The sequence below is a fragment of the Perognathus longimembris genome, chromosome 1 (assembly GCF_023159225.1).
Source record: "Perognathus longimembris pacificus isolate PPM17 chromosome 1, ASM2315922v1, whole genome shotgun sequence".
Classification (NCBI taxonomy): Eukaryota; Metazoa; Chordata; class Mammalia; order Rodentia; family Heteromyidae; genus Perognathus; species Perognathus longimembris.
This window is the reverse complement of record NC_063161.1, coordinates 40,854,646-40,880,090: the sequence shown is the minus strand read 5'-3', so window position 1 is coordinate 40,880,090 and position 25,445 is coordinate 40,854,646. Positions and strand designations below refer to the sequence as shown.

At 40.6% G+C, this 25,445-nt stretch overlaps 2 protein-coding genes across 2 annotated transcripts in view; one reads left to right on the top strand and one right to left on the bottom strand.

Annotated features, from left to right (window-relative positions):
- Ppm1h (protein phosphatase, Mg2+/Mn2+ dependent 1H) overlaps window positions 1–25,445 on the bottom strand; it is a 193,920-nt gene that overhangs the window by 130,355 nt on the left and 38,120 nt on the right. The gene's annotated exons all lie outside the window — the stretch shown is intronic.
- LOC125361808 (ATP-dependent RNA helicase DDX3X-like) lies at window positions 5,508–10,637 on the top strand. Its single transcript, XM_048360413.1, has one exon. It carries the CDS (start codon window positions 6,134–6,136, stop codon window positions 8,234–8,236), a length of 2,103 nt encoding a protein of 700 aa, XP_048216370.1. The 5' UTR covers window positions 5,508–6,133; the 3' UTR covers window positions 8,237–10,637.

The window sequence follows — 25,445 nt, the reverse complement described above, 5'->3', positions numbered from 1 at the left end:
CCAGCCTGGGCTGGCTTTGAACCGTGATCCTTAGATCTCAGCCTCCTGAGTAGCTAGGATTACAGGCAGGAGCCATTGGCACCTGGCCTGATGTTTTTTTTTTTTTAATTTTTTTTATGCTGTACTGTGTTCACACATAATGTTCTTGAAGTGAGTTGCACATAGCCTGTAAGTAAAACACAGGGAATGCAAGAAGAGATTATGACATGGCACATGGTTTTAGTAGTCCACCATACTTTGTCAGTCAATCACAATATTACTGAAAAACATTAAGAGCTATAATTCATTTCCCACAGTTACTTCAGTCTTTTGTTTTTGCTTGCTTTTATTCTATATATACTATGTCTAAAAAGAATTTGTTTTGGAAAACCCTCACCCCTAGGTTAATTAACTAGCAGAAAATGTTTGTTCTCTTTCCAGTATAAAGCCTGAACAAAACATACCAAGTACCCCTTTGGAAACATGTTATCTGATCAAACATTTTTGTGTCCCTAGACCTAGGAAAAAGCTCAGTAAATTATCAAAGTCTGTCCAGCTTACAAAGGAAAGAACATGTCAACTTAAGCCTGGAAGCCCCAGAAGAGCCAGTCTAGGTTACATGTTAGGCAAATCCAAAGCTAGAAAGTATGATGAGACTTGCTGTGATGTTGAGTAAGACACATGTGCAGCTTATTGACTATTTTAAAGTGGATGTTCAGTATACTCTTTAATAAAATGGGTAAAGTAGAATATCAGTGTTAGTAAAATAAAAGTATGTTTATAATGTTATGTTTCCCCACCCCCATCTCAAGTCATGTAGCAGGAAGTAGGCACTCAATAAATAAATTCAGTTTTTGCTTTCATATTCCATGAGAATAATGAATTAACTTTTAAGACTGCCTATTTTTTAATGCCTAACATATTTTATCTGGGTTGCTATTGTTTATATTAAAAATAAAGTTTCTTCAGAGTGATGTTAAAGATCAATTGGTTTTATTAGTGAGTCATACATCAGGTTATATCCTACATAAAATTTAAAAAATGCTCTGTTGTTATAGGAAAATTAGGTTTTGTAAGGTGCCTTGAGGAAGAACAAGGACGTAGTATGACATTATTTAAAATGGACTGGTTAATGGTAAGTTATTTGGGACACTTTCTTTGTAAGGATTAAAGCAGGAGGAGCTTCATTATAATGTCAGCTCAGGTTGACTAAGCCAGGTTTAACTCACTTCTGAAAAAAATCTCATTTTTAGGAAAATCTAATTTGCATCAGGATTTTCCTATTTCCTTAAAGTTCCTGTTTGATTCAGTGGCAATTATCATGAGTGGTTCCATTTCACTTTGTTCAGGCTCATTACAAAATCCATAGCCTACCATAAATTGTATATAACACTTGGCTTCAATGAAAGTTAAGTCTACATACCAAAGGGGAAACTGTGTCTAATTATAGGCACTTCTATCAGCAAATGAGCTTAGGATCGAGACTTGCTTGGTAAGTCCCAAATATCTCAAGCAAAGTGGATGAGGTTTGACAGAAACCATACCAAGTTAAGGTAGCATTATAATTTGAATTGTTCTAAATTTGTTTCTTTTTTTTTTGTTTTTTTTTTTTTGGCCAGTCCTGGGCCTTGGACTCAGGGCCTGAGCACTGTCCCTGGCTTCTTCCCGCTCAAGGCTAACACTCTGCCACTTGAGCCACAGCGCCGCTTCTGGCCGTTTTCTGTATATGTGGTGCTGGGGAATCGAACCTAGGGCCTCGTGTATCCGAGGCAGGCACTCTTGCCACTAGGCTATATCCCCAGCCCCAAATTTGTTTCTTTAACTATAAAATGGTGCTACTGTTGGAATCAAGAGGAGCACTAAAAGTAAAATGCAGAAACCTGGCAAATGTTTATATCTGCCCAGAATCCCTTTGTTCTAGCCATTCTTTCCCTCCTCTACCCCACACATAAAGTTGCTCTGTGGTCTACAAAAGGCCACCTGACCAAAGAATAATCAAGAGCCTTTGCATGGAAAATGAAAAATAAAGGTAGGGGAAGGAAAGACAGAAATAGAGGACTGGGAATATGGCCTAGTGGCCTAGTATATATGAATCCCTGGTTTCAATTCCTGAGCACCACATATACAGAAAATGCCAGAAGTGTTGCTGTGGCTCAAGTGGCAGAGTGCAAGCCTTGAGCAAAAAGAAGCCAGGGACAGTGTTCAGGCCTGGAGTCCAAACCCCAGGACCAGCAAAAAAAAAAAAAAAAAAAAAGAAAGAAAGAAAGAAAGAAAGACAGAGATACAGAGACAGACAGGAAGGCAAAAGAGGAAGATTACATAAGAGAAGAGTATAGATTAGAAATAGAGTCTACAGCCATACCACCCTGAACGTGCCCGATCTCGTCTAATCTCGGAAACTAAGCAGGGTAGGGCCTGGTTAGTACTTGGATGGGAGGAATAGAGCCCAAATGAAGCCTCTAGTTATAGCTGTTCCCAAGATTGTCCTTGAAATGTCTGATTAACTCCAATATTCTATAATAAATTCTCCTTGGATAGTTGCCAATTGCAAGCTAAAGGATTTACATTTTAATTCTCAAAGTATGTTCATTTATAATATAATTATTAAACCATAAGCACTTTGAAGGCAGGGAAAGAGTTATATTTGACTTTGGAGCCTTGGAGGCTAGCATAGTATCTGATACATATATTTAAGCAGTAAGATACTTGCTGAATGAAAGGTTACTTCAGGGAAGAAGTAATAACAGAGTTAAAATGCTGAAAATGAGCTTAAATATTTATAGACATTATCCTGTGCTAAGAAGCAAAAGTGGATAACAACACGAAAACAAAAAGTAGAACATTTCTGACAGTGTGATCAGAAAGAGCCAATAGTGTACATATCTGAGTCACTTGTTCAACAATATTTAATATCCTAACTTGAATTATTATCAAGTGAGCTAATCAGGTTTATTTTGGGAATTAAAAAATAAGTTGTATTCTAGGAGTACAAGTTCATGTAAAAAACTATGACTGAAGCTTACCATCAAGAGACCAAGATGTTCAGTCATTAGAAATTTAGCAACTGAGGAAATAAAATCATCATTCCCAACCATGACCCTGGGAGAACTTACATAAGTCGCAGAAACAGTTGGAAATTCCAGAGTCAAAGTGAGGTAACTGTTTACCTTCCTTACTGCATTTCATCCTCGAGATTAAAATAGACTTCATTGTCCCAGAATCCTGGCTGTAATAAGAAAGAGGCTCTCAATGGCTGAGAATGAATTTTAATAGCGGAACCAGGAGCCTAAGACAGGAAATCAGGAGGAAGAATTTTTCTTCATAAAAAGGGCTTGTGGATAATTTTCATTTCATTATGCTTTGAAATTATATTTTTGAATGGTGGTTGCAACATGACCTTTCTGCACTGACATGAAGTATAAATTAATCACCAAATCATGAGTAATACAGAATTCTTACATTTTCCATTTCCCAAAATCCTAACTTACAATGCATTCCTGCAAATGCTATAGTCCAAAAAATCTGTGATTAAGATAATTGATTTACTTAGTAGTTTGACTAAAACCAATACCAAATAGTGGCTAGACGTAGATTAAAAACTTAGATCACTTATATTTACCTAAAAACTAATAAGGCTACTGGTTCTCAAATTTCTGTATACCTATGAGATTTGTTTGTGCCTGGAGTGCTTCTCAAACCACCAGCTGGGGCTTCACTCCAGAGACTGACTTAGAGCTGAGGTAGGCCCTGAGAAAAGTTCCCCAGTAGAGGTGATGTTCATGGCTCACTGCTTCAGCACTGATCTAAATGAAACATGGCTCCTTTGCTTTAGCCAGGCACTGAAATCTTCTTCCTCAGTCTACTAAGCATTTGAGATGTCTAGTTTGTAAGTATATAGCTCATATACTTAAATATGTTTGTCATTAAATAGTTTACATACATTACTATGGGTTGTTATCACTGCCAGTGGCCAAAGTCCAAGCATCTGACAGGATGGAAAGTAGATCCTGGTAAGGAATGGAGTCAGAGTGGAAGAAACATGAACTTGAGGATGAAAGAGGTATCAGCCACTTTGAGGGGCAGGAGCTTAGCTAGAGGTTGTGGAGATTCCCAATGAAGAGATGAAGAATAAGAATTCTGGCTGAGTGCTGGTGGCTCATACCTGTAATCCTAGCTACTCAGGAGGCCGAGATCTGAGCATCATAGTTCTAAGCTAGCCCAGGCAGGAAAGTCCCTGAGACTCTTATTTCCAATTAACCACTAGAAAATGGCAAGTGGTGCTATGGCTTAAAGTAGAAGAATGTTAGCCATGAATAAAAGAGCTCAGGGACAGCACTCATTCAAGGGCCCAGTACAAGCTCCATGACCAACAATAAAATAAAATAAAAGGTATATGGGAGAAGGGAGACTTGAATAATGCTGAGAGTGTACTACACATGAGACTCACACTAGGAAAAGATGGGCAACAAGAGAGAAATGGTAACAAGGAGGTAGAGGTAAAGTCAATGGACAGGAAACGTTTCTAATAAGGGAAGTGGCTACAATAAAAGGAGTTAAATGCCATTCAGATTATTAAGCAATATCCAGTCCAAATGGAAAACTGCCATCTAAGGCAATAGCTCCTAGGTCAAAGGTAACTATACATATTAATTCAATAACATTTTTATTAGAACAATATGACACTATGTCGTCATTGTACAACATCTCATTTCCGTCTCCCCAAAAGGTATGTTTCATTTAATGAAAATTGAATCCAGAAAAAAACTAATTTTAGATAGCACAGTGGTAAATTTGCCGCAAGTCCCCTCTGGCCCCAAAGCCTGTCTTATCAACAGTCCCACAGTGCAGAGAAAGGCTGACTAGCTTTGGATTCGGAACTCAGGATCCAAAGATACCAGGGTATCCTGGGATCAAAGAAGCCTAGTAAGTTAAGATTGTCGTTGTTGTTGTGTGTGTGTATGGTGTGCGCAGGGCTTGTACTTGGGGCATCACTCTCTTTGAGCTTTTCTGTTCAAGGCTGATGGTCTGCCACTTGGGCCACAGACTGGAGACAGGAGTCTCGCAGACTTCCCAGCCCTGGCTGGCTTTGAGCTGTGATCCCCAGATCTGAGCCTCCCGAGTAGCTAAGGATGATAGCTGTGACCCACCGTAGGTAAAGTTTTAAGAAGGAACAAAGTTTAAGGGGTTAAGCAAAGTTGAAGCGCCCACTAATCTGGCAATTATGAGGTGACTGGGCTGGCCATAGTGATGCAAGTTTATAACCTCGGCGCTCCAGAGGCTGAAGCAGGAGGATTGAGAGTTCTGGGCCGGCCTAGGCTGGTGAGACAGAGTGGGGTGGGGGTGGGGGCGCGGGGAACTACTTAAAGGAAGTACATAATTTACAAAGTAGTGAAACATTTACCCCTAAGTTTTGAGATGATAAAAATGTACCAAGCTGGCGGCTACCAACCTGTCGTCACTGTCTCTTGTCCCTCCTCCTCTTCCTCCTTCAATTCCCCCACCCTCCTGTCCCTTGCCCCACCCCCATTCTGAACACTATTCAAATCACCGTTTTTTTGTTTTTTTTTTCTTGCTCCACAAAATGGCCACCGTGCTGGATCCCTGTGGCCACGTGACCCGCTGCCCTCTAGTGAGTGCTAATTAGACCAGAAACATCCCACAGCATCTCCAAGCTCAGGAACTGAGGACGAAGAAAGAACAGAAAGGAAGGAAAATGAGACTCTGTGCTCAGGAGAGAATGGGGGAGACGGGAGGCCTAGGTTCATTTTGAAAGCCTTGTTGCTGAAAGGCAGGAAGAGACAAGGCCCAGTTCTCGCAAGATTTTCGAGACTGAGGCTAGGGTATTCACAAAGAACAAGGGAAGGAAGCACAAACGGAATAAGACATCATTTGATACCCACCCCCGCCCCTCCCAGTGGGCTCCAACGCAGGACAATGAAGGGTGATGGCTGTAAGTAGGAAATCTCGCGAGGTTAGGAAGGCACTGAGCGGGGGAAATCTCGCGATGTTAGAAATCAACGCCAGCGCGACCGCGGAGGAGGGAGTTGGCTCCCGGAGGTGCCCATGACGACGTGCTTACGAGCGGCCGTGCGTACGAGCTGACGTAGCAGCCTTTGAGTGGCTAGATTACATCCGTGGGCCGCGCACGCACGCCATGCACTCCGGAGCCGCCACCGTTCTCGTGCGGGAAGGCGTTTGTGGCGAAGCTAACCCTCGCTCAGAGGTGGCGGCGGAAGACTCGCGGTCTCCGTACCCTTCAGGGATGAGTCATGTGGCGGTCGAAAATGCTGTTGGGCTGGACCAGCAGCTTTCGGGCCTAGACTTGAACGCTTCTCCGGAGAGTCAGGCCGGAGGAAGCACGGCCAGCAAAGGCCGCTACATCCCTCCTCACTTAAGGAACCGAGACGCGACCAGGGCGTGTTACGACCGGGACGGTTTAGGGTGGAGCTCCAGTAAGGAGAAGGATGCCTACAGCAGTTTCGGGTCTCGCAGTGATTCGAGGGGCAAGTCCAGCTTCTTCAGCGACCGCGGAAGTGGGTCCCGGGGAAGGTTTGACGACCGGGGACGGAGCGACTACGATGGCGTCAGTAGCAGCCGCGGAGACCGAAGCGGCTTCGGCAAGTTTGAACGCGGTGGGAACAGTCGCTGGTGCGACCGATCGGACGAAGATGACTGGTCCAAGCCCCTCCCACCGAGCGAACGCTTGGAGCAAGAACTCTTTTCTGGAGGTAACACGGGGATTAACTTTGAGAAATACGATGACATTCCTGTGGAAGCGACGGGCAACAACTGCCCTCCACACATCGAAAGTTTCAGCGACGTTGAGATGGGAGAAATTATCATGGGAAACATTGAACTTACCCGTTACACTCGCCCGACTCCCGTGCAGAAACATGCGATTCCTATTATCAAGGAGAAAAGAGACTTGATGGCTTGTGCCCAAACAGGGTCTGGAAAAACTGCAGCGTTTCTCTTGCCCATCTTGAGTCAGATTTATTCAGATGGTCCAGGGGAGGCCTTGAGAGCCATGAAGGAAAACGGAAGGTATGGGCGCCGCAAACAATACCCAATCTCCCTAGTGTTGGCACCAACCAGAGAACTGGCAGTGCAGATCTATGAGGAAGCCAGGAAGTTCTCGTACCGATCTAGAGTTCGTCCTTGTGTGGTTTATGGTGGTGCCGATATCGGTCAGCAGATTCGAGACTTAGAACGTGGGTGCCACTTGCTAGTAGCCACACCCGGCCGTCTAGTGGATATGATGGAAAGAGGAAAGATTGGATTAGATTTCTGCAAATACTTGGTGTTAGATGAAGCTGACCGGATGCTAGATATGGGGTTTGAGCCCCAGATACGTAGGATAGTTGAGCAAGACACCATGCCTCCAAAAGGTGTCCGCCACACTATGATGTTTAGTGCTACTTTCCCGAAGGAAATACAGATGCTAGCCCGTGATTTCTTGGATGAATATATCTTTCTGGCTATAGGAAGAGTTGGGTCTACTTCTGAGAACATTACGCAGAAAGTAGTTTGGGTAGAAGAACCAGACAAACGATCGTTTCTGCTTGATCTCCTCAATGCCACAGGGAAAGATTCACTCACCTTAGTGTTTGTGGAGACCAAAAAAGGTGCAGATTCCCTGGAGGATTTCTTATACCACGAAGGGTATGCATGTACCAGCATCCATGGAGACCGTTCTCAGAGAGATAGGGAAGAGGCCCTCCGCCAGTTCCGTTCCGGAAAAAGCCCAATTCTGGTGGCTACAGCAGTAGCAGCAAGAGGGCTAGATATTTCAAATGTGAAACACGTGATCAATTTTGATTTACCTAGTGATATTGAAGAATATGTCCATCGCATTGGCCGCACAGGACGTGTAGGAAACCTCGGCCTTGCTACTTCATTCTTAAATGAGAGGAACATAAATATTACTAAGGATTTATTGGATCTTCTTATTGAAGCAAAACAAGAAGTGCCATCTTGGTTAGAAAACATGGCTTTTGAATACCACTACAAAGGTAGCAGTCGTGGACGTTCAAAGAGCAATAGGTTTAGTGGAGGCTTTGGTGCTAGAGACTATCGCCAAAGTAGTGGTGCCAGCAGTTCCAGCTTCAGCAATAGCCGTGTGAGCAGCAGCCGCAGTGGTGGAGGTGGCCATAGCAGCAGCCGAGGATTTGGTGGAGGTGGCTATGGAGGTTTTTACAACAGTGATGGATATGGAGGAAACTATAACTCCCAGGAGGTTGACTGGTGGGGTAACTGAGCCTGCTTTCCAGTAGGTCACCCTGCCAAACAAGCTAATATGGAAACCACATATAACTTAGCCAGACTATACCTTGTGTAGCTTCAAGAGCTCAAAGTATATTACCAGCTGTGATTCTCCAAAGGGAAAAAAAATTGAGAGCTCAAGGTCACAAGAAAAGACAAAAAAAAAGGCACAATCAGCAGCCCTCTTTGGAAGGTGGTTTGAAAATTTATTGCGTTAGTTTGAATTAACTCCCCTCTCGCCTTACCCTCAAACTACATTTATAATTTTGTGACTGACAATCATTTGTTTGTTAATATACTGTGCCTTTAACTTTACACAACTTTTTATTTTGATATCTTGTTTGCTCAGTAATGCTCCAGATATCAATTGTTTTGACAAATTTGCTGAACTTGAGCTAAAATAAAATTTAAAAAAAAGCACCAAGTCTGAGATTGAATGTACTAGACTGAATGTATACTTCATGTGCTTTCATGCATACACAGGTTAAAAAAACCCTTAAAATAGTATCTATAATTTCATAAACTGACGTTAGTGCTAATTTACAGATAATACAGTTTTACAATGTGCTCACAAATTTCTACAAGTTATACCTACAGAGTGAGCGAATAACTGATTTAAGATTGGCCACAATCTCAAAATGCAGAGTATGTGTTTTCATAATGAAAAGATTTAACTGTTTTGAACTTTCACATTATTTTAAAGCTCATATTTAGTGCACTAATAAGTGTTAACATTTCATGAAAATAAGAGTTTTTGTTTTGGGGAACCTACTTAATACTGTGATCATTAGGATATAGTAAAATGCTGGTCCAGTGCCCAGGCCCTAAGTTCAAGTCCCAGGCACCATCCCAGAACTTTTTGGCTCAAGGCTAGTGCTCTACCACTTGAACCACAGTTCCACTTTAGGCTTTTTAGATAGTTAATTGGAGTTAGGAGTCTCATGGGGAAAGCTGAGGCTAGCTTTGAACCACCATCCTCAGATCTCTCAGCCTCCTGAATAGCTACACCCAGTTGTACCTTTAGCTGAGAAAATTAGAATACAAATGTATGTAATAAAAACCTTGAAATAATTAAATGGAAAATAATAACAACTAAAGGGATCATTTGTGGGAGGGATAGAGTGGAAATAATGAAAACTAGACTTTTCTAATGATGTATGTTTTTAAAAATAATTGCAACTTATAAAAAGTGCCTGCTTTGCAAAGTGTAAGGCTCTGAGTTCAAATCCCACTACTGTAAGAAAAAAATGCATGAGTAAATATTTAAAAGGAAAGCTAAGAAAAAAATAGACCCTATAATTGAGAACAAACCCAAAGCATAACAAAGTGCACTAACAACATTGGTCACTGCAAGTAAATAAAATGTTAAAAAAAATGTAAGTCTTAAAATTTGTTTAACAGTTTTACTATTTTATTTTTCAGGGCTATACATAGATTTTATTTCAGGCTTAAATACAGAAGTTAAGAATTGCTCCTTAACTGCAAGGAAAGGTGATAATGTGGGGACATTGGGTTCACATTCTCATACAAATGTTTTTTTCTTCCCTAATCTCAAGATTGTTGGTCCTACAGTAAGCCTGAGAAATGAGTTACTCAAAATGGCATGCTAAAACACTAAAGATCTATTTTGGTCTCTGTGCAGTACCTAACCTCTGATTGGTAATGTTCCTTGGTGTGATCTTGTAACATACAATTCAGTTGAGATAATTTGTACTTAAGAGGAAATTCCTGGTCATACTTTAGGAGCTAGAACCTTTTCTGTGAAAGTGGTTGCTTTCAATAGGCATTTAAGGGTAGCCACAATCTTACAAGAATTGATTTTCTAGGGGGTGCATTTTCACTATTTTGCTGTAGAACCGTCAGTTCTGAAAATTTGAAACTGTTACTCAGATATTCTTAGGATATAGAAAATAGCCATAAATATAAATTAAATCCAAGTCAAGAATAACCTTATGTTTAATTTCAATTGTTCAATTAAGTTCATTATGAACTCAGATGGTGAACAAACATAACTGCATCCACTTGAGTACTAGAGTAAAGATACTCTAAAGTGAGCACTGTGAACTTGCAGGTGCTGGTTTCTAAGAACCATTCCCAACTAAGGAAGCCAGGGATTCATGGTAAAATGGCTGGTTTCAGGTATGGTACTGAAAGTACAAAGTGAACCAGGGATTGCTTGTTGGGCTAGAGAGTGAAAGAAAATCATTTAAAGATAATGGAGTATTTCAGAAGGACAGGAATGCATTTGAAAGGCCTTTTAACTGGTTAATTTCATGACCATTCGAACATCAAAAACAGGCTGTAGCAGAGAAAAAAACTAACATAAGTCCAGCCATAGTTGAAAAATCTACATTTCTACGATTGGAGGTAATTTATTATCCTAGCTACTTATTTTGAAAATAAGCAAAGCAAGACAATTTCCTTTTAAATAAAGAAATAATGGCTGTAGATAATTTTGGAAAAACTATAGTTCTTCCTAGTTAGAAAACATTTGCACAATGTTTGTGTCACTGTCAAAATGCATAGGTTAAAATCATAACCTCCCATGTGATGAAGAGGTATGGCCTTTGAAACGTTAGGTCATAAAGGAAGAGCCCTCCTAAATGAGAGTAATGATCTTATCAAAGAGATGCCAGAGAGCTCTTTAGCTCTTCTTCCCACATGTGAGGATGCAACAGGAAGTTATGTGTCTGCAACCAGAAAGGGGTTCTTACTGGAATTTACTGAGACTGGCAACCCTGAGTTGGAATTCTGGCCGCTAGATAGAACTGCTAGAATTAAGTTTGTTGTTTTTAACCTACACAGTCAGTGATACTTTTTTAACAGCATCCTGATCTAACTTGTAAAGAAAAGTTGTTTATAGAAGAATTGAGGGCTAGCAGATAGTCATTTGCATTCCTCAGGGATAAAACTGGTTTGAGTAAAAACCATGAACAGTTATTGACATCCTTAGGTGATTAGTATCACTTCTCCTATGACTTCTGAATTTTATGGAGATAAGCATATTTGAACAAGTGAAAGAAATGGTGAATACCATCCTAGCCAAGCCATCAAATATATATCTTGATTGAGACAGCCTACATTATGAGTGGGTCAGCCCTCCCAATGGGGTTTGAAACCGCAACATAACATCAAGTGGAAAGTACTCTCCCCAGTCCAGCCACCCCTTAAGGCATACATTCTAGAGCATAAGAAGCAAAGGAGATAAAAAGTGGATTAAACAACAAAGAAAACTAGAAAAACCTAAAATGTTACATATGTGAACAATTAGTTAAATTTCTTAAAATCTACATAAATTAGGCATGTTAGTACATGACTGTAATTCCAGCACTGGGGAGATGGAGGAAGGAAGATCATGAGTTGGTGCTACAAAGAAATCCTGTCTTTAGGGGGCTGGGGATATAGCCTAGTGGCAAGAGTGCCTGCCTCGGATACACGAGGCCCTAGGTTCGACTCCCCAGCACCACATATACAGAAAACGGCCAGAAGCGGCGCTGTGGCTCAAGTGGCAGAGTGCTAGCCTTGAGCGGGAAGAAGCCAGGGACAGTGCTCAGGCCCTGAGTCCAAGGCCCAGGACTGGCCAAAAAAAAACAAAAAAACAAAACAAAAAGAAATCCTGTCTTTAAAAAAAAAAAGAAAGAAAATACAGTTGAGTGGGAAGTTGAAGACCTCCATCTCAAGTACATTAGTTCAAGGTTCTGTCTAGTGAAAGCTAACAAGTGAGTCTCATTTTCCTCATTCTCAACCCAATCTAATTGCACTGCAGACATCTTAAGTTTTACCTTAATGAGTACTGGATATTTTTGTGTATAATTTTGAGCTTTGTTTTGGAACAGAATTACTTGTAAAGAGATTATTTCAAGTTTTCCTATTAAGATGTGCTGGAGATATATTAAAAATACTTCAAATAGTGGAGAACAATTAGCAAGGGAGGGAAGAGGAAAAGATAGGAGGGAAAAGGAGGAGAGTAGGGAAGCAAGCAGTTTTTCAATCTTTTTCTTTTTCCTTTTTTTTTTTTTTTTTTTTTTTTTTTTTTTTTTTTTTTACTGCTGCTTCCCTAAGGAGAAAAACTTTAAATTCTATTCTAATAAGAGAAACTAAACAAAAAAAAATTTCAGGTAGAACAACAGGGTTGTAATGTGTACGATGTTTCATGTCCCTTGTCTTCTCTTGCTAAGAACCTATTTTTCCATCAGGTTGCCTTTTTTTTGTTGTTGTTGGTTGTGGGGCTTGAACTCAGGGCCTAGGCACTGTCCCAGGGCTCTTTTGCTTAAGTCTAGTACTCTGTCACTTTTGACCCACAGTGCCATTTCCAGTTTTCAGGTTGTTAATCAGAGATAAGAGCCTCACAGACTTTCCTGCGTAGGCTGGGTTTGACCCATGATCCTCATATCGCAGCCTCTGAGTAGCTAGGATTACAGATGTGAGCCACTGGTGCCCGGCTTAAGGTGTCTTAATACTAAAAATGTTCCTGTTTTGGTAACAGAGGCAACACTTACTAATTAAGCAAATTTAATATGCTCCATGTAGTGAGTGAAAGTGAAAATGACAGAGCCCCTGAACAATTCCAATACCCTCCACTTGGTTCAGGGCCTATTGAAAATATTTTCAAAAACATTCTCTTAGCTTCTACTCTAATTACTCTCAGAAAATCTCCCTCTGTACCATTCTCATGATTTTATGCCTTTCTTTTTCTGGTCCCGGGGCCTGAACTCTGGTCTAGGTGCTGTCCCTAAGCTTTTGTGCTTAAAGCCAAAAAAAGCCACAGCTCTCCTCCTGGCTTTTTGAGATAAGAGTCTCATAGATTTTCCTGCACGAGCTAGCTTCGAACTGTGATCCTTAGATCCCAGCCTTCTGAGTAGCCATGGCGCCTGACTGATTTTAGGTCTTTTGCATTGACTTCTACACACCACCTTGAATTTTAACTATAGAGTCAGGTATCTTTCCACTGTAGTGAACTGACAAGAGCCCAAAGATATAGAACTCATCATTCTTCATCTTTGTGCTGTCCAGAGGATGCAGCCTAGACATTGGTACCCAGGTATATAATAATATACTTGTAAAAGGCACCAGACATAGGCCATGCCTTTCCTTGGGGCCTCTTGCACAGCCGGCTTAGTTGGCTAACAGACACTCATTCATCAACCCCGCTATGTGTAACTGTAAAGTAGAAAAAGCCTTTTTTTGTTCATTTGTTTTTGTAACAGACTCTACAGCATCCCTTTTAAATGTGTACTTTCCAGCTACCACCTACATCCATGCCACTTCTCTCTTCCATTGTTCCTACTTCCACAAAGCAGAAACATCTCCACTGTGTCCTACAAGGTCTGATGATGCCTTAAAGGATGTCCACTGACTTTTCCAGTCACATTCTGTTCTGTTATTCAATTGAAAAATCTTAGTCTGCATAAAATGCTAGGTCAGGCAAGATAAGGGTGGCTGACCTTGAGGCTGAGATCTGAGGATCTCAGTTGATACCCAGCCTTGGCAGGAAACTCTATGAGACTCATCTTCAATGAACCTCAAAAAATTCAAAAGTAGAGCTGTAGGAAAATGGTGGAGTGCCAGCCTTGAGTGAAAAAGCTAAGGGACAGCACCTAAGTTCTGAGTTCAGCCCCAAGGCTGGCAAACAACAAAACAAAACCAAAAAACAAAAAACAAAAACCAAGGAGGAGGTTCAGATCACCAAATATAGGGAGATCACAATTCACAACCAGTTATAGAAACTAATTTGTCCATATTTTTGTCCCACTTCCTGCTCCACAGGTAAACCAAGATGTTTACATTTGCAAAATGAACCCCTCTGTGACTTGCATTTTTTTTTTTTTTTGCCAGTCCTGGGCCTTGGACTCAGGGCCTGAGCACTGTCCCTGGCTTCTTCCCGCTCAAGGCTAGCACTCTGCTACGTGAGCCACAGCGCCGCTTCTGGCCGTTTTCTATATATGTGGTGCTGGGGAATCGAACCTAGGGCCTCGTGTATCCGAGGCAGGCACTCTTGCCACTAGGCTATATCCCCAGCCCCTGTGACTTGCATTTTTGATAGCCTGGTGCATTATCTTTAATAATAGCACTGGCTGCATTTAGAGGAAGTTAACTGTCTCAGGAAATGATGGAAAATGATCCTTTCATATCTGCAGCTAGTAATCTAAGCTCTGAATAGCAGCGCATTCACATCAGTCAGCCAAGTAATGGCCGAATTCTTCTTCCAAATTTGTACTACTCATTGTCTTACGGAACAATCACAAATGAAAAGCCTTCAATGTTCTGCATTCAAAAATCTGAAGTTAGGAAGTAGATCACTTGAATGAGAAGAAACCAAGCTATCATCTGACCCCCAAGCTCCGCAGTAGGCTTTTCAGATCCCAAGGGACAAAGCTTCTTGCTGAAACAATGCAAGGAAGGGTCAACTCCATCAATGCTATTGAGGATTCTATCTGGGATTTCCTCAGTAGGCCCAATCTTTCACTTTTCAAATGACATCCTAAAGTCAGATGTCCAGAATTCAGAATAAACAACTCAAGAGCTAAAAGAAAACTTCACAAACCCTGAAGAGACAAAGAGAAAAGTGTAGGAGGCGAGGTGGGGGTACAAGAAAAGAATCAACAATGGTAACCTTTGAAAGTATTCCTTACAAGGCTTCATAAATATTCAATCACAAATCAAGAAACTAATGAAAACAGACACACAGCTCAATGTCATTAAAACTGATGATTATGGAGAATCAGAGCTGAGACTTTGAAAATGATTTGTATAAATGGTCTCATCTTTCAGATGAGGAAACAACTAGAAAAATTGCTCAAGTTGTCCAAGGTTACTTCCCTGTCTCATGCTGTTTCTGTCACTTAATGTTGAAGGGTCAGCAGACCTCAGCACTGTCCAATCCGAGTAAAAAGGTTAAATCTCCAACAAACCATATAACCGTTTCCTTTCAAGAATTCAGACTCTTTCTTCAATTTATAGCAATTTCAATTACTGCTGTTAAGTAAGTTTCCTGGCTACAGAAATAATGGGGCTATTGGATGACCATGGCTTAACATTGGCTAGATGTTTTAGGCATTTAGCAGTTTGTCACTTATCCAGCACCTCTGTGTACATCTTCTTTACATTCCAACAGTACTGCAATGCAGGAGGAGTAGACATTATTTTTTTCTCTTCCATGTCTCATTTCTCTTCCTGTCTCATCACAAAAACAACAATCTGAGAATGGAGACAATGGAAACCTACTAAGATTGGGAGTGAGGTTTACTGACAATAGCATCAATTTAAAAATCAAGTTAGACTGGGATAAAATCCTACCTTATATCTTTACTGACAATGAAAGTTCTAGACATCATTTCTTTTTCTCTTCTGACAATACTGGAGTTTGAACTCAGGGCCTTACATTTGCTCAGCTGGTGCTCTACCACTTGAGACACAGTCTCCAACCCTGCCATTTTTTTTTTTTTTGCTGGTTATTTTTGGAGATTGAATCGAACAGACTTTTCTGCTTGGGCTGACCTGGAACTTCAGTCCCAGATCTCAGTTTCCTGAATGCTTAAGATTATATGTGTGAGTCACTGGAACCTGGCTTGTAACTCATTTCTGTCCTCTGTGACCTGGGGCTACAGTAAACCAACTTCTTTCCAGGTCCCCATGAAGATTAGACAGAACTTCCACAAAGTGCCAAAAACATAGCAGTCTCTCAAGTGAATGTCAGGTAGCATTTTGAAGCACTAAATTAAATCTTGGAACATATTAAAAGCTTCACACTACATACTATAACTGTCTCATTAAAACTACAAAACTTAAGCTGGGTGCTGTTGGCCTGTAATCCTAGCTATTCAGGAGGCTGAGATCTAAAGAAAACAGTTTAAACCCAGCCTGCGCAGGAAAATCTGTGAGACTCTTATCTCCAAGTAACCACCAGAAAGCTGGAAGTGGCACTGTGGCTCAAAGTGGTAGAACGCTAGCCTTGAGCAAAAGAGCTCAGGGTTAGTGCCCAGGCCCTGAGTTCAAGCCCCACAACTGACAAAAACAAACAACAGTAACAACAAAACTCGCTGGGCACCAGTAGCTTATGCCTGTAACCCTAACTACTAAAGACTTCCTGCAAGGAAGTTCCAGGCCAGCTAGAAAAGTAGGTTTCAGCTCTTAGAGCAGGGCTCAGCCTGAAAAGCCGCCTGAGCCAGAATGTGCACCCAGGGCATGGCGATTCTTGCAGCACATACTCATTCTAAAGAGGGCAAAATGTACCCAGCTCCAGCTCATTATGGGAATATGGCTGAGAGTTGCCAAGTCTGTTGGTATTTCAAGAAAGGATCCATACTATGGAAAATTTCTAGATTTTGAAAACACCGTAGAACAAATAAAGCACACTTGTGGCAAATCTGATCACTAGAAGTGCCAGTGTTGCTTTGTAGTCTTAGTGTATCAAACTGCAGGGAAAAAACAAAACAAAACTGTGCTCTGGAGTATTTAACCTGGAAAAGTGGGCAAAGGGAAACAATTATGAAAGACTTAAAGTATAGGCTACCGAAATAAAGATAAAAATCATGAGTTAGATGCTAGGGACTCATTCATGCCTATAATCCTTACTACTTTAGAGGCTGGGGAATAGGATTGCTGTTCAGCCTAGCCAAGGAAGTAAAGTTCACTAGATCCCTTCTCAAACTCATGGTAGATGCCTGTCATCTCAAGCTATGTAGGAGGCCAGCCAGGACAGAAAAGTCTGTGATACTCCATTTCATTGAAGAGAAGTTAGATGATGTGGCATTCACAGAGAAGACTGGAAACATGACATAGGTGGATTGTGGCTCTGGCCCTTGGAAGCAGGATTCCATCCTAAAAATAACCAGGGAAAAAAGCAGGGTTGAAGGTGAGGCTCAGCAGGATCAAGGCATAGCAAGTGTGAAGCCCCAAGTTCAAACTCTAGTGCCACCTGAAGGAAAAAAAAAAGGTAAAACCAGAACAGGGTTAGTCATCAACTTGATGACCACAGGCCATACATGTCACCCTAGGATGTGTCCATACTAGGGGAAAGGGGAAGCCCTGTGGTCACCAGCAGGAGTGGGAGTTATTAGAAGATAACTTCTAGAAGATGAGACTTTTTGAGAAAGGCTCTGATCTAAATAAACTTGAATGTCTCAAAACGGCAAGCTGACATGAATACTTCTGCACCCTCTCTACCCACCTCTTTAAAGCTTTCAGACACCTCAGTGACAAATGATTTTTAAGCCTCTGCTAATGACTTTGTTTATGATGACATAACAGTGTCATTCCTGTGAGGGGAAAATTGGAAGAACTTAGGGAAAGCAGTGTAACAAACCTTTGTGAGTTTGGAGTGCAGCTTTTTATAAATATGTAGACAGCTACCTTCCCTGATGTTATCAACCTAGAAGTAGCAAGGAAAATCAGCCGCTTTTATGTTTTATTTAGAAATTTGTGACTCAGAATTGTCACTCTGAAAAAGTATGCTGAAAAAATACATTTGTCAGAGATTCTAATCTTTGTCTCATACATTGAAGGCAGGGCATGCACAGGAAGGCACCAATTTTTCTCTTATTGTTTAACTTAACATGCCATGTCAATCCTTTGTAATGCTTTAGTGAAAATTTAATCATTTGTATAAAGTTTTGCCTTTCTTCTCTCCAAGGTGTTGTACAATTCTGAGAATTTCTCTAACTTTAAAAATCACTGAAACACCATTACACAACATGGATTCTACCTACAGAGCTGTTTAAGTGGAAATAATTATAACCTTAACTACAGATCATTATTCACCCAGGTGGACTTGATTAACCAGATACCCTTTTTCCTAAATGTAAAAAGCATTCATAGCTGTAGTTAGAATTTTTTTTTAAGGCTAAGCTTTAAGATGATCATTTGAGCACTCAGAATGAGAGGAGGTGTCATGGAGACATGTGCAAAGCCTCTCTTCTACTTTCTCCATCTCAGCATGTGCCCGTGCTGCTATTCCCTAGGCCACCAGGACACACTTGCCCTTTCCCTATCCTTCCAGCACCACAGTTTAGAGAAAGATCTTTGGTACTTCCTGACATCCACACTTTGCATCTCTGTTGGTTTTTCTTTATATATATATATATATATGTATATGTATACATATATAATTTATATATTTTATATATATATGCGATACAAACAATTATTGAGCTTCATCTTCTGGACAAGAATGCCAAGTTAGTCTCTCTTCATAGAAAACGATCACAATCTGAGGACACTTAAATTTGCCTCTTTTGCCAGCGCCAAGTCAGCTTCATCTGAATCTTTCCATTTCATAAGAAACATCAATACTCCACTGCTGTCTGTTGCACCAATTATTCGTTCAGGATCCAGATCCCTAGCAAAGCCCCTTGGTTTGTCAGCAACACCTTTTTCCTTTGATTTGCTATCATCAGATTCACTGTCTGATAAAGATTTTCTTTTTGTACCATCCTTTTCTTTATCAGCTTTTTGAGTTTAAGAAATGCTTCAATTAATTCTGGATTTTCTTCAGGTTCCCAAGTATTATCAGCATCTGTAAATCCCTTCCACTTCAGGAAATATTCTACCTTCCCATTCACTACAAGTCGGTCCAGTACTTTTTCTACAACAAATTTTTCAGGCTCTGCTTCTTCAACTTTTTACTCTTTCCATTCTATTTCTTTCCCATTTTTTGCAATGTAGTCTTGTTAGAGGCCATTTTAAATTGTAGACTTGAAGAGCTATTACTCAGATGCTCCGGTCGCCATGCTCCGGGCTTCTCGTTCCAGTCACATCCGCAGTCACATCCGATGGCAAGCTAGTCTTAAGCTGAAGAGCTCAGGGATAATGCCTAGGCCCAGAGTTCAAGGCCCACCACTTGTCTCCTCTGCAGGTCCTTCGTCCGGCATGTGAGGCCCTTAATAGCCCATGAGGAGAGTTAGGGACCGACCGCCTCCAGTCAGGTCCAGCCCCTGGCTTCGCTCTGCGGGGCTCGTCTCATCTCTACTGACCTCCACTCAGGTCCAGCCGGGCCCATCTCTACCAGCTCGAGGTCCTGCTCCGCCTCCTAAGCTGCTTTTCTTTTTTTTTTTTTTTGCCAATCCTGGGCCTTGAACTCAGGGTCTGAGCACTGTCCCTGGCTTCTTTTTGCTCAAGGCTAACACTCTGCCACTTGAGCCACAGTGCCACTTCTGGGCATTTTCTATATATGTGGTGCTGAGGAATTGAACCTAGGGCTTCATGAACCTAGTGCTCTTGCCACTAGGCCATGTTGCCAGCCCTCTGCTAGTTTTAAAATTGGTTCTAGCTACTAAGGATTCTAATACCCAGAGGATCACAATGGAAGGCCAGCCCAGATCCCCCTCTCCAAAAAAATAGACTATGTCTCTAAAAATGACCAGCAAAAAACAATAGTCCCATTTTCAAACCCCACTTACAAAAAGAAAAGAAAAAAAAAGTTCATAAATTCTGTAACACCTGTCCCTACAAAAAAAGGGAAGCCCATTTCCCTTCCTCTTGGATGCGGATCAGATTTGTTTCTGATATAAAAAAAGAATAATATGTGAATAGATAAGACCTCACAGCTTCCTCTTTGCTCTTGCTCCTTGGGTCAATGGCTGGGAAGAATTCAGCTGATGTTTTCTACCCCAAACTAGCATGGATTTGCCAGCCATGTGAGGAAACCATTTGCTATAGTATTCTCCAGCTTTCACTGAGCCTTCAAATGACAAAGAACCCAGTTCATATAGGGGTGGCAACCTTCTGGGAGAGAGGGCCACAGCAACACAGATAAGCTGCTCCTGGATTCCTGACTCCCAGAGACTGTGCAACATAGATGTGTCTGTTTTACACCACTAAAATGGGTGTAATGTGCTGAACAGCAATAAATATGTAGTATAATATTATTTTCCTTTATTTTCTCTGTCACTTAAGCATTGAGTGCCTGATTCTCACCCTATAGGACAAGCTCCACAGAGGTGTCTTTCCTGGGGTTTGAACTCCAGGCCTTGCAGTTGTATGGGCATTCTATCACTTACACCACATTCCTAACACTTTTATTTTTGCATTACCTATTTTTTCAAATAGGACCTCACATTTTTCCCCACCAGGGCCTGCCTCAGACTATAATCCTTTTACCTATGCCTCCTATATAGCTAAGATTACAAATATGACCTACCATACCTGGCTTATTAATTGAGATGGAGCTTTGCTAACTTTTTGCCCAGGCTAGCATACAATTGGAATCCTCTAGAGAACCCTGTCCCTCACATAGTTGAGAGTTGGGATTGAGTACAGGTGTGTGCCACCATGCTCTGCAACTGACGACAATCTTAATCACTATTTCCCTGTCTTGCCCTCCTGCCTCAGATTTGTGCACATAGTGGACCTTTATGCCCAGCTTTGCCTATGGTCCACTTACAGCCTGGGAGAAAATGCACCAGAACGTTGAGTTGATCCTCAAATACTCACAGGACTTAAGATACAAAATGGCAATTTGCAGCCTACCTCCTGTTTGGAAAGGGCTTATTATTAATATAAGTCTGGATTTGGAGCATTACATTTGGCTCTGACTATCCCACTGTCTGTGAATTTAATGCTAAATCAGCACTCCAATACCTTTATGTTGAGGGGTTTCATCCACCCCATCAGTCATTTATTAAACATTAGGAATGTGAAATTCTTATAATAGATCAATGCCTGTCAAGCTTTAAAAAACAGTATAATTCCCCTTTGATTGTTCTGCCCTCTTGTCTACCTTCCTCTGAGTTGACCTTCCTAGTTGCTTCCACAGATTCATATTACTGATAAATATAACTGCAGGGAAACAAAGCACTTAAGCCACTGGCATTACAAATCTAGTTCCTTTAAACTAACTTCCTCATCTAGAAAGGCCTTGTGAGTACATTTACCCAGAAAAGCAGGCAAACATTGTTTTGAAACTTGCTTCTGTTGTCCAAAGAGTAGTGTTATCCTAGGATGCACCGCTGTTCTCCATATTAGGTTTTAGGGGTGGTACCTTGAGTCTGTTCTACTTTCATTTTGCTATTAGAGTCTCTGTTTCTTCTCATGTTGACCATCAGATAACAACAGCTCTGTGTGGCTCTAACCAGGAAGACAGAATTCTTGATCAGTATAAGGCTGCAGGCATAGCAGCCTCCAGCCCTGCAATGTGTCACTAAAAAACTCAAAATGCCGCCAATGGCTCACAGCCAATCACAATCCTTGGAAGCTGTCTATAATAATGGTGGTGCTGGTTATTTTCAATATACCATGTGAAATTATGCCTTTTTTTGTCTGTTTTCCCCATTGTTTTACCCCTGATGTCACTATAACTGATTTTGGTACTCTGGGTATTGTATATATGTTTTTTAGAACTAGGGAAGAGAAGGGGAACATCATAGTGGAGAGACAAAGGATAAAAGATGTTCCAATACAACAGCAATACTTATAAAACTATATGCTGTAAACCAACTATACATGGGGAGGGAGGGAAGTGGGGAGGGGAGAAGGTGGGAGAAAAATGAGGGAGGAGATAACTTTGAATAAGAAATGTACTCACTGCCGTATGAAACTGTAACACCTCCGTACATCACTTTGACAATAAAAAAAAAAAAGTGGTGGATCTCTTGCACTCAGTATACACTCCTTTCCAAGGACCTGAAGTTTAGGGATTGGTGACAGATCCTGTCTAAAGAGCACGTAATATCTGTGTTTGAGCAGGTCCTTAGTTGGTGTTATCTTCCTGTGGTACTGATTCATACCCTTCTGGGTAAAGGGGAACTTTAGGTACAGAGCAATCAATCATTCTACCCTCACTCCATCTCTATATTAAAACAAACAAACAAACAAACAAAATCTGTATTTTTAAAAACCAGGCTGGTATCTGTTCAATACCTCCTTAGTGACTAGTGTCATATTTTTATGATCTCTGTAGCAACTAATCCCAGCAGACAACCTGAATTTTTACTTGACCCCATTTTCACTTACATCAAGAGAATCACAATAAACTGACAAATATCACCAGATATCTACTTACATTATGATGCATAAATATTCACGGACACAAATGAGCTCTGGAGACAAGGAAAGATCACAGCAGGATCAACTTCCTTAAGGACTAGAGCTCTAAGAAGGACAATCAGGAACAAAACACTCCTCCTCATTACTTCCCCAACAACACACTTAAACTCCACTGAGTTCCCAGGATGCTTAAATGCCCTGACGCTGTGAAATTTACACAGATCACCCAGCTAACAATAACAGGGCCTGGAGCAAAATCATATAAAAAAGACTCAGGCCATGGTGTAAACTATTCACTTATCTGTCTCTACAACATGCTGTAAAGTCCAGCAGGGGGACACAGGTAACAACCATGTGATGGTGTCCCCAGGGCGACTCCTTGAAGTGTGTACCATTGTAATCAGTGCCTTACCATGCTGTATTTGGCAATGGGCATGAAGCACAAGTGTCTAAGTTGCCCTGAGGTTAAAACAACCGTCTTACTGGAGTTTCTGCCTCAGCTTTGCCTCTAAAGTGTTTTCACTTTATTGCTTTTTCAATTCCTACATTACAAATAATGTTCTAGTAGATTACTACAGTCACTGCTTTAAAATAGTTCACTTCCAACTCTGAAGGTATTTATTAGAGTCTTGATCTATACCAATTTGTTTTTGAATTCTTTACACACATATTCATTTGGTTAACCCTCAGATGCAAAAATGGTAGCAGTAGAAAAGAAGAAAAGGAGATTGGAGAGATACCAAAAAGAAAGACTCTATGGGGCATACTAACAGACAAGACTCTCAGACCTCTGGCTTTCTCTACTGGACACTGTTTTCTCCTAAATGGAACAGGGAAGGACTATGGGGAAAGACAACAGATTGATTCTTATGCTGGGAAACACTCATGGACCTAATGCGGATACTAGGTTCTTAAAGAACATCTGGGCTAAGGATGAATATATGTGTTTGAGAAGAATACACAAATGGAAAGATAGTCCAGCTCTTTAGCCATGAGGAAGGCAAATAAAAATCACAATGTGATATTCATACTCTGATGTCATACTCTGATAGGTTTAACAAAAAAATGGCAATAAAAAGTGTTGGTGAGGGTGTAGAGAAACTAGAATGGTCATACATTGGTGGTAGGAATGTATAGCAGTTCAGATACTTGGGAAAACAGCTTGGAAGTTCCTGAAAAACTTGTACAAAAACAGGGCATCTATGGCGCATGCCTGTAATCCTAGCTACTCATGTGGCTGAGAAAATCTAATCTCCCCCAGGTCCTGAGTTCAAGCCCAGGACTAGCCAAAAATAAAAATGAGTAAACAAATAAACAAACATGTACAAAAAAATCATCCACCAAATGCATTCTAAGCAAAAATCATCACATCTAACAAATTCACTCTTAGGTATTTCCCTAAGCAGAGTGAAAACATTCATGTTTACATATAAACTTGCACATGGATATTCATCCCAGTATTGTTCACAAGAGTAAAAAAACAAAAACAGTCCAACTGTTTATTACCTGATGGTTACATAAACAATGTGGTATATCCAGAAAAGGAAATATTATTTGACTACAAATGAGAAGATCCATGTTACAACATAAACTTTGAAAACATGCTAAATGAAAGAAGCCAGATACAAAAGTCACATGATTCCATTCATAATGAGGTTCCAAAATAGGGAAATTTAGAGATAGCAAGTCAATGAATGGTTATGGACAAGGGGAACAGCAGTATGGAAAGTTACTGCTATAGTATACAGTTTCCTTTGGGGTGATGAAGTTTTTAGGCAGTGCTAATGATTGCATAACCTTAAAAATGTCCTGAGAAATAACAGAATTGTAAACTAGGTGAACCTACTTATGTGATGAGTGAATTATATGTTAATTCAAAAAACAGGAATTATATACAGCAGGCTCGTAGCAACTATAACTTTATATGTAGGACATAGACTTTAATATTAATTACTAGGATTTGCAAGAAAATCTAGAAGCTCTTACTAAGCTTTTGAAATGCAGATCTATGGAAATCAACACAGCATTTAGCTTCTTATCAAATGTTTCTCTATAAACTTACACTTCAATTGAGTATGGATTTTACAATCCCATCAGAATGTCTAAGATGAGGTATAAACATACTAATTGGAAAAATACATCTTCTGCTCTAGTTTTTAAACTCAAAGATACAAGGAAGTCATGTTAATGCATAACCAGAGAACGATGAGCTTCAAAGCAGAAAGTAAAATTAAGGCCCAGTACTATCAGGTGATGTATTTTGATAGACACCTGCCCTTAGTTTCCAGGTCACTGTGACAAACAAGAAGATAAAAAATGTCTTTGGTGCTAATGTTGCTCTTGAAATTTCAATTCTGACATCTGTTTCACTGAACATTATTTGGTGCAATTTACAATCAATAGATGTTGGTAGGCTGTCCACTCAGATGCTGTTAGCTGGAAGCACATTTCCTTCCTCAGTCCAACCACAAGATATTTATATCCTACATGCACAAATTCTCTGTGTGACAAAGAATACATTTGCACACATTTCAGCAGTCACCATAACAAAATAGTGCATTATTCTCTTGCTAGCAAGTGTTGATCAAAATATACTACTGTTAGACCAATTGAGACATATGGAGGGGCTGGGAATGTGCCTTAGCAGTAGAGTGCTTGCCTAGCATGCACAAAGCCCTGTGTTCAATTTCTCAGTATCACATAAACAGAAAAGGCTGGAAGTGGCACTGTGGTTCAAGAGGTAGAGTGCTAGTCATGAGCAAAAAGAAGCCAGGGACAGTGCTCAGGTCCTGAGTCCAAGCCCCGGGACTGGCAAAAAAACAAAACAAAACAAAACAAAAAAACGGAAATTATTTTCCCAAAGGGGTTGAAAAATCCACCTCTAAGTATCTCTGTTCATCAGCCCTATAACTGGAAATAAAAAGACTTAACCAAAATATATTGCTAAGATGATATATGAAGTTACTCAACAGATTCTTCCACCATTTTGAACTTACTACTTTCTGCATGTACTATCTGATACACTTGCAAAGCCCATTTGTATGCTATTTCATTCAATCCTTCCCCACAGTGACCTTCTGTGTCGGTCTTTTTGTCACTTGATTAAATACCTTAAGAAGGAGGAAGGATTTACTTAGGCTTTCAGAGGTTTCAGTCCCTTGTGGTAGGGAGGACATAGTAGAGACAAGATAATCTGAGCAGTTCTTGTCATGGAGCACCGAGCA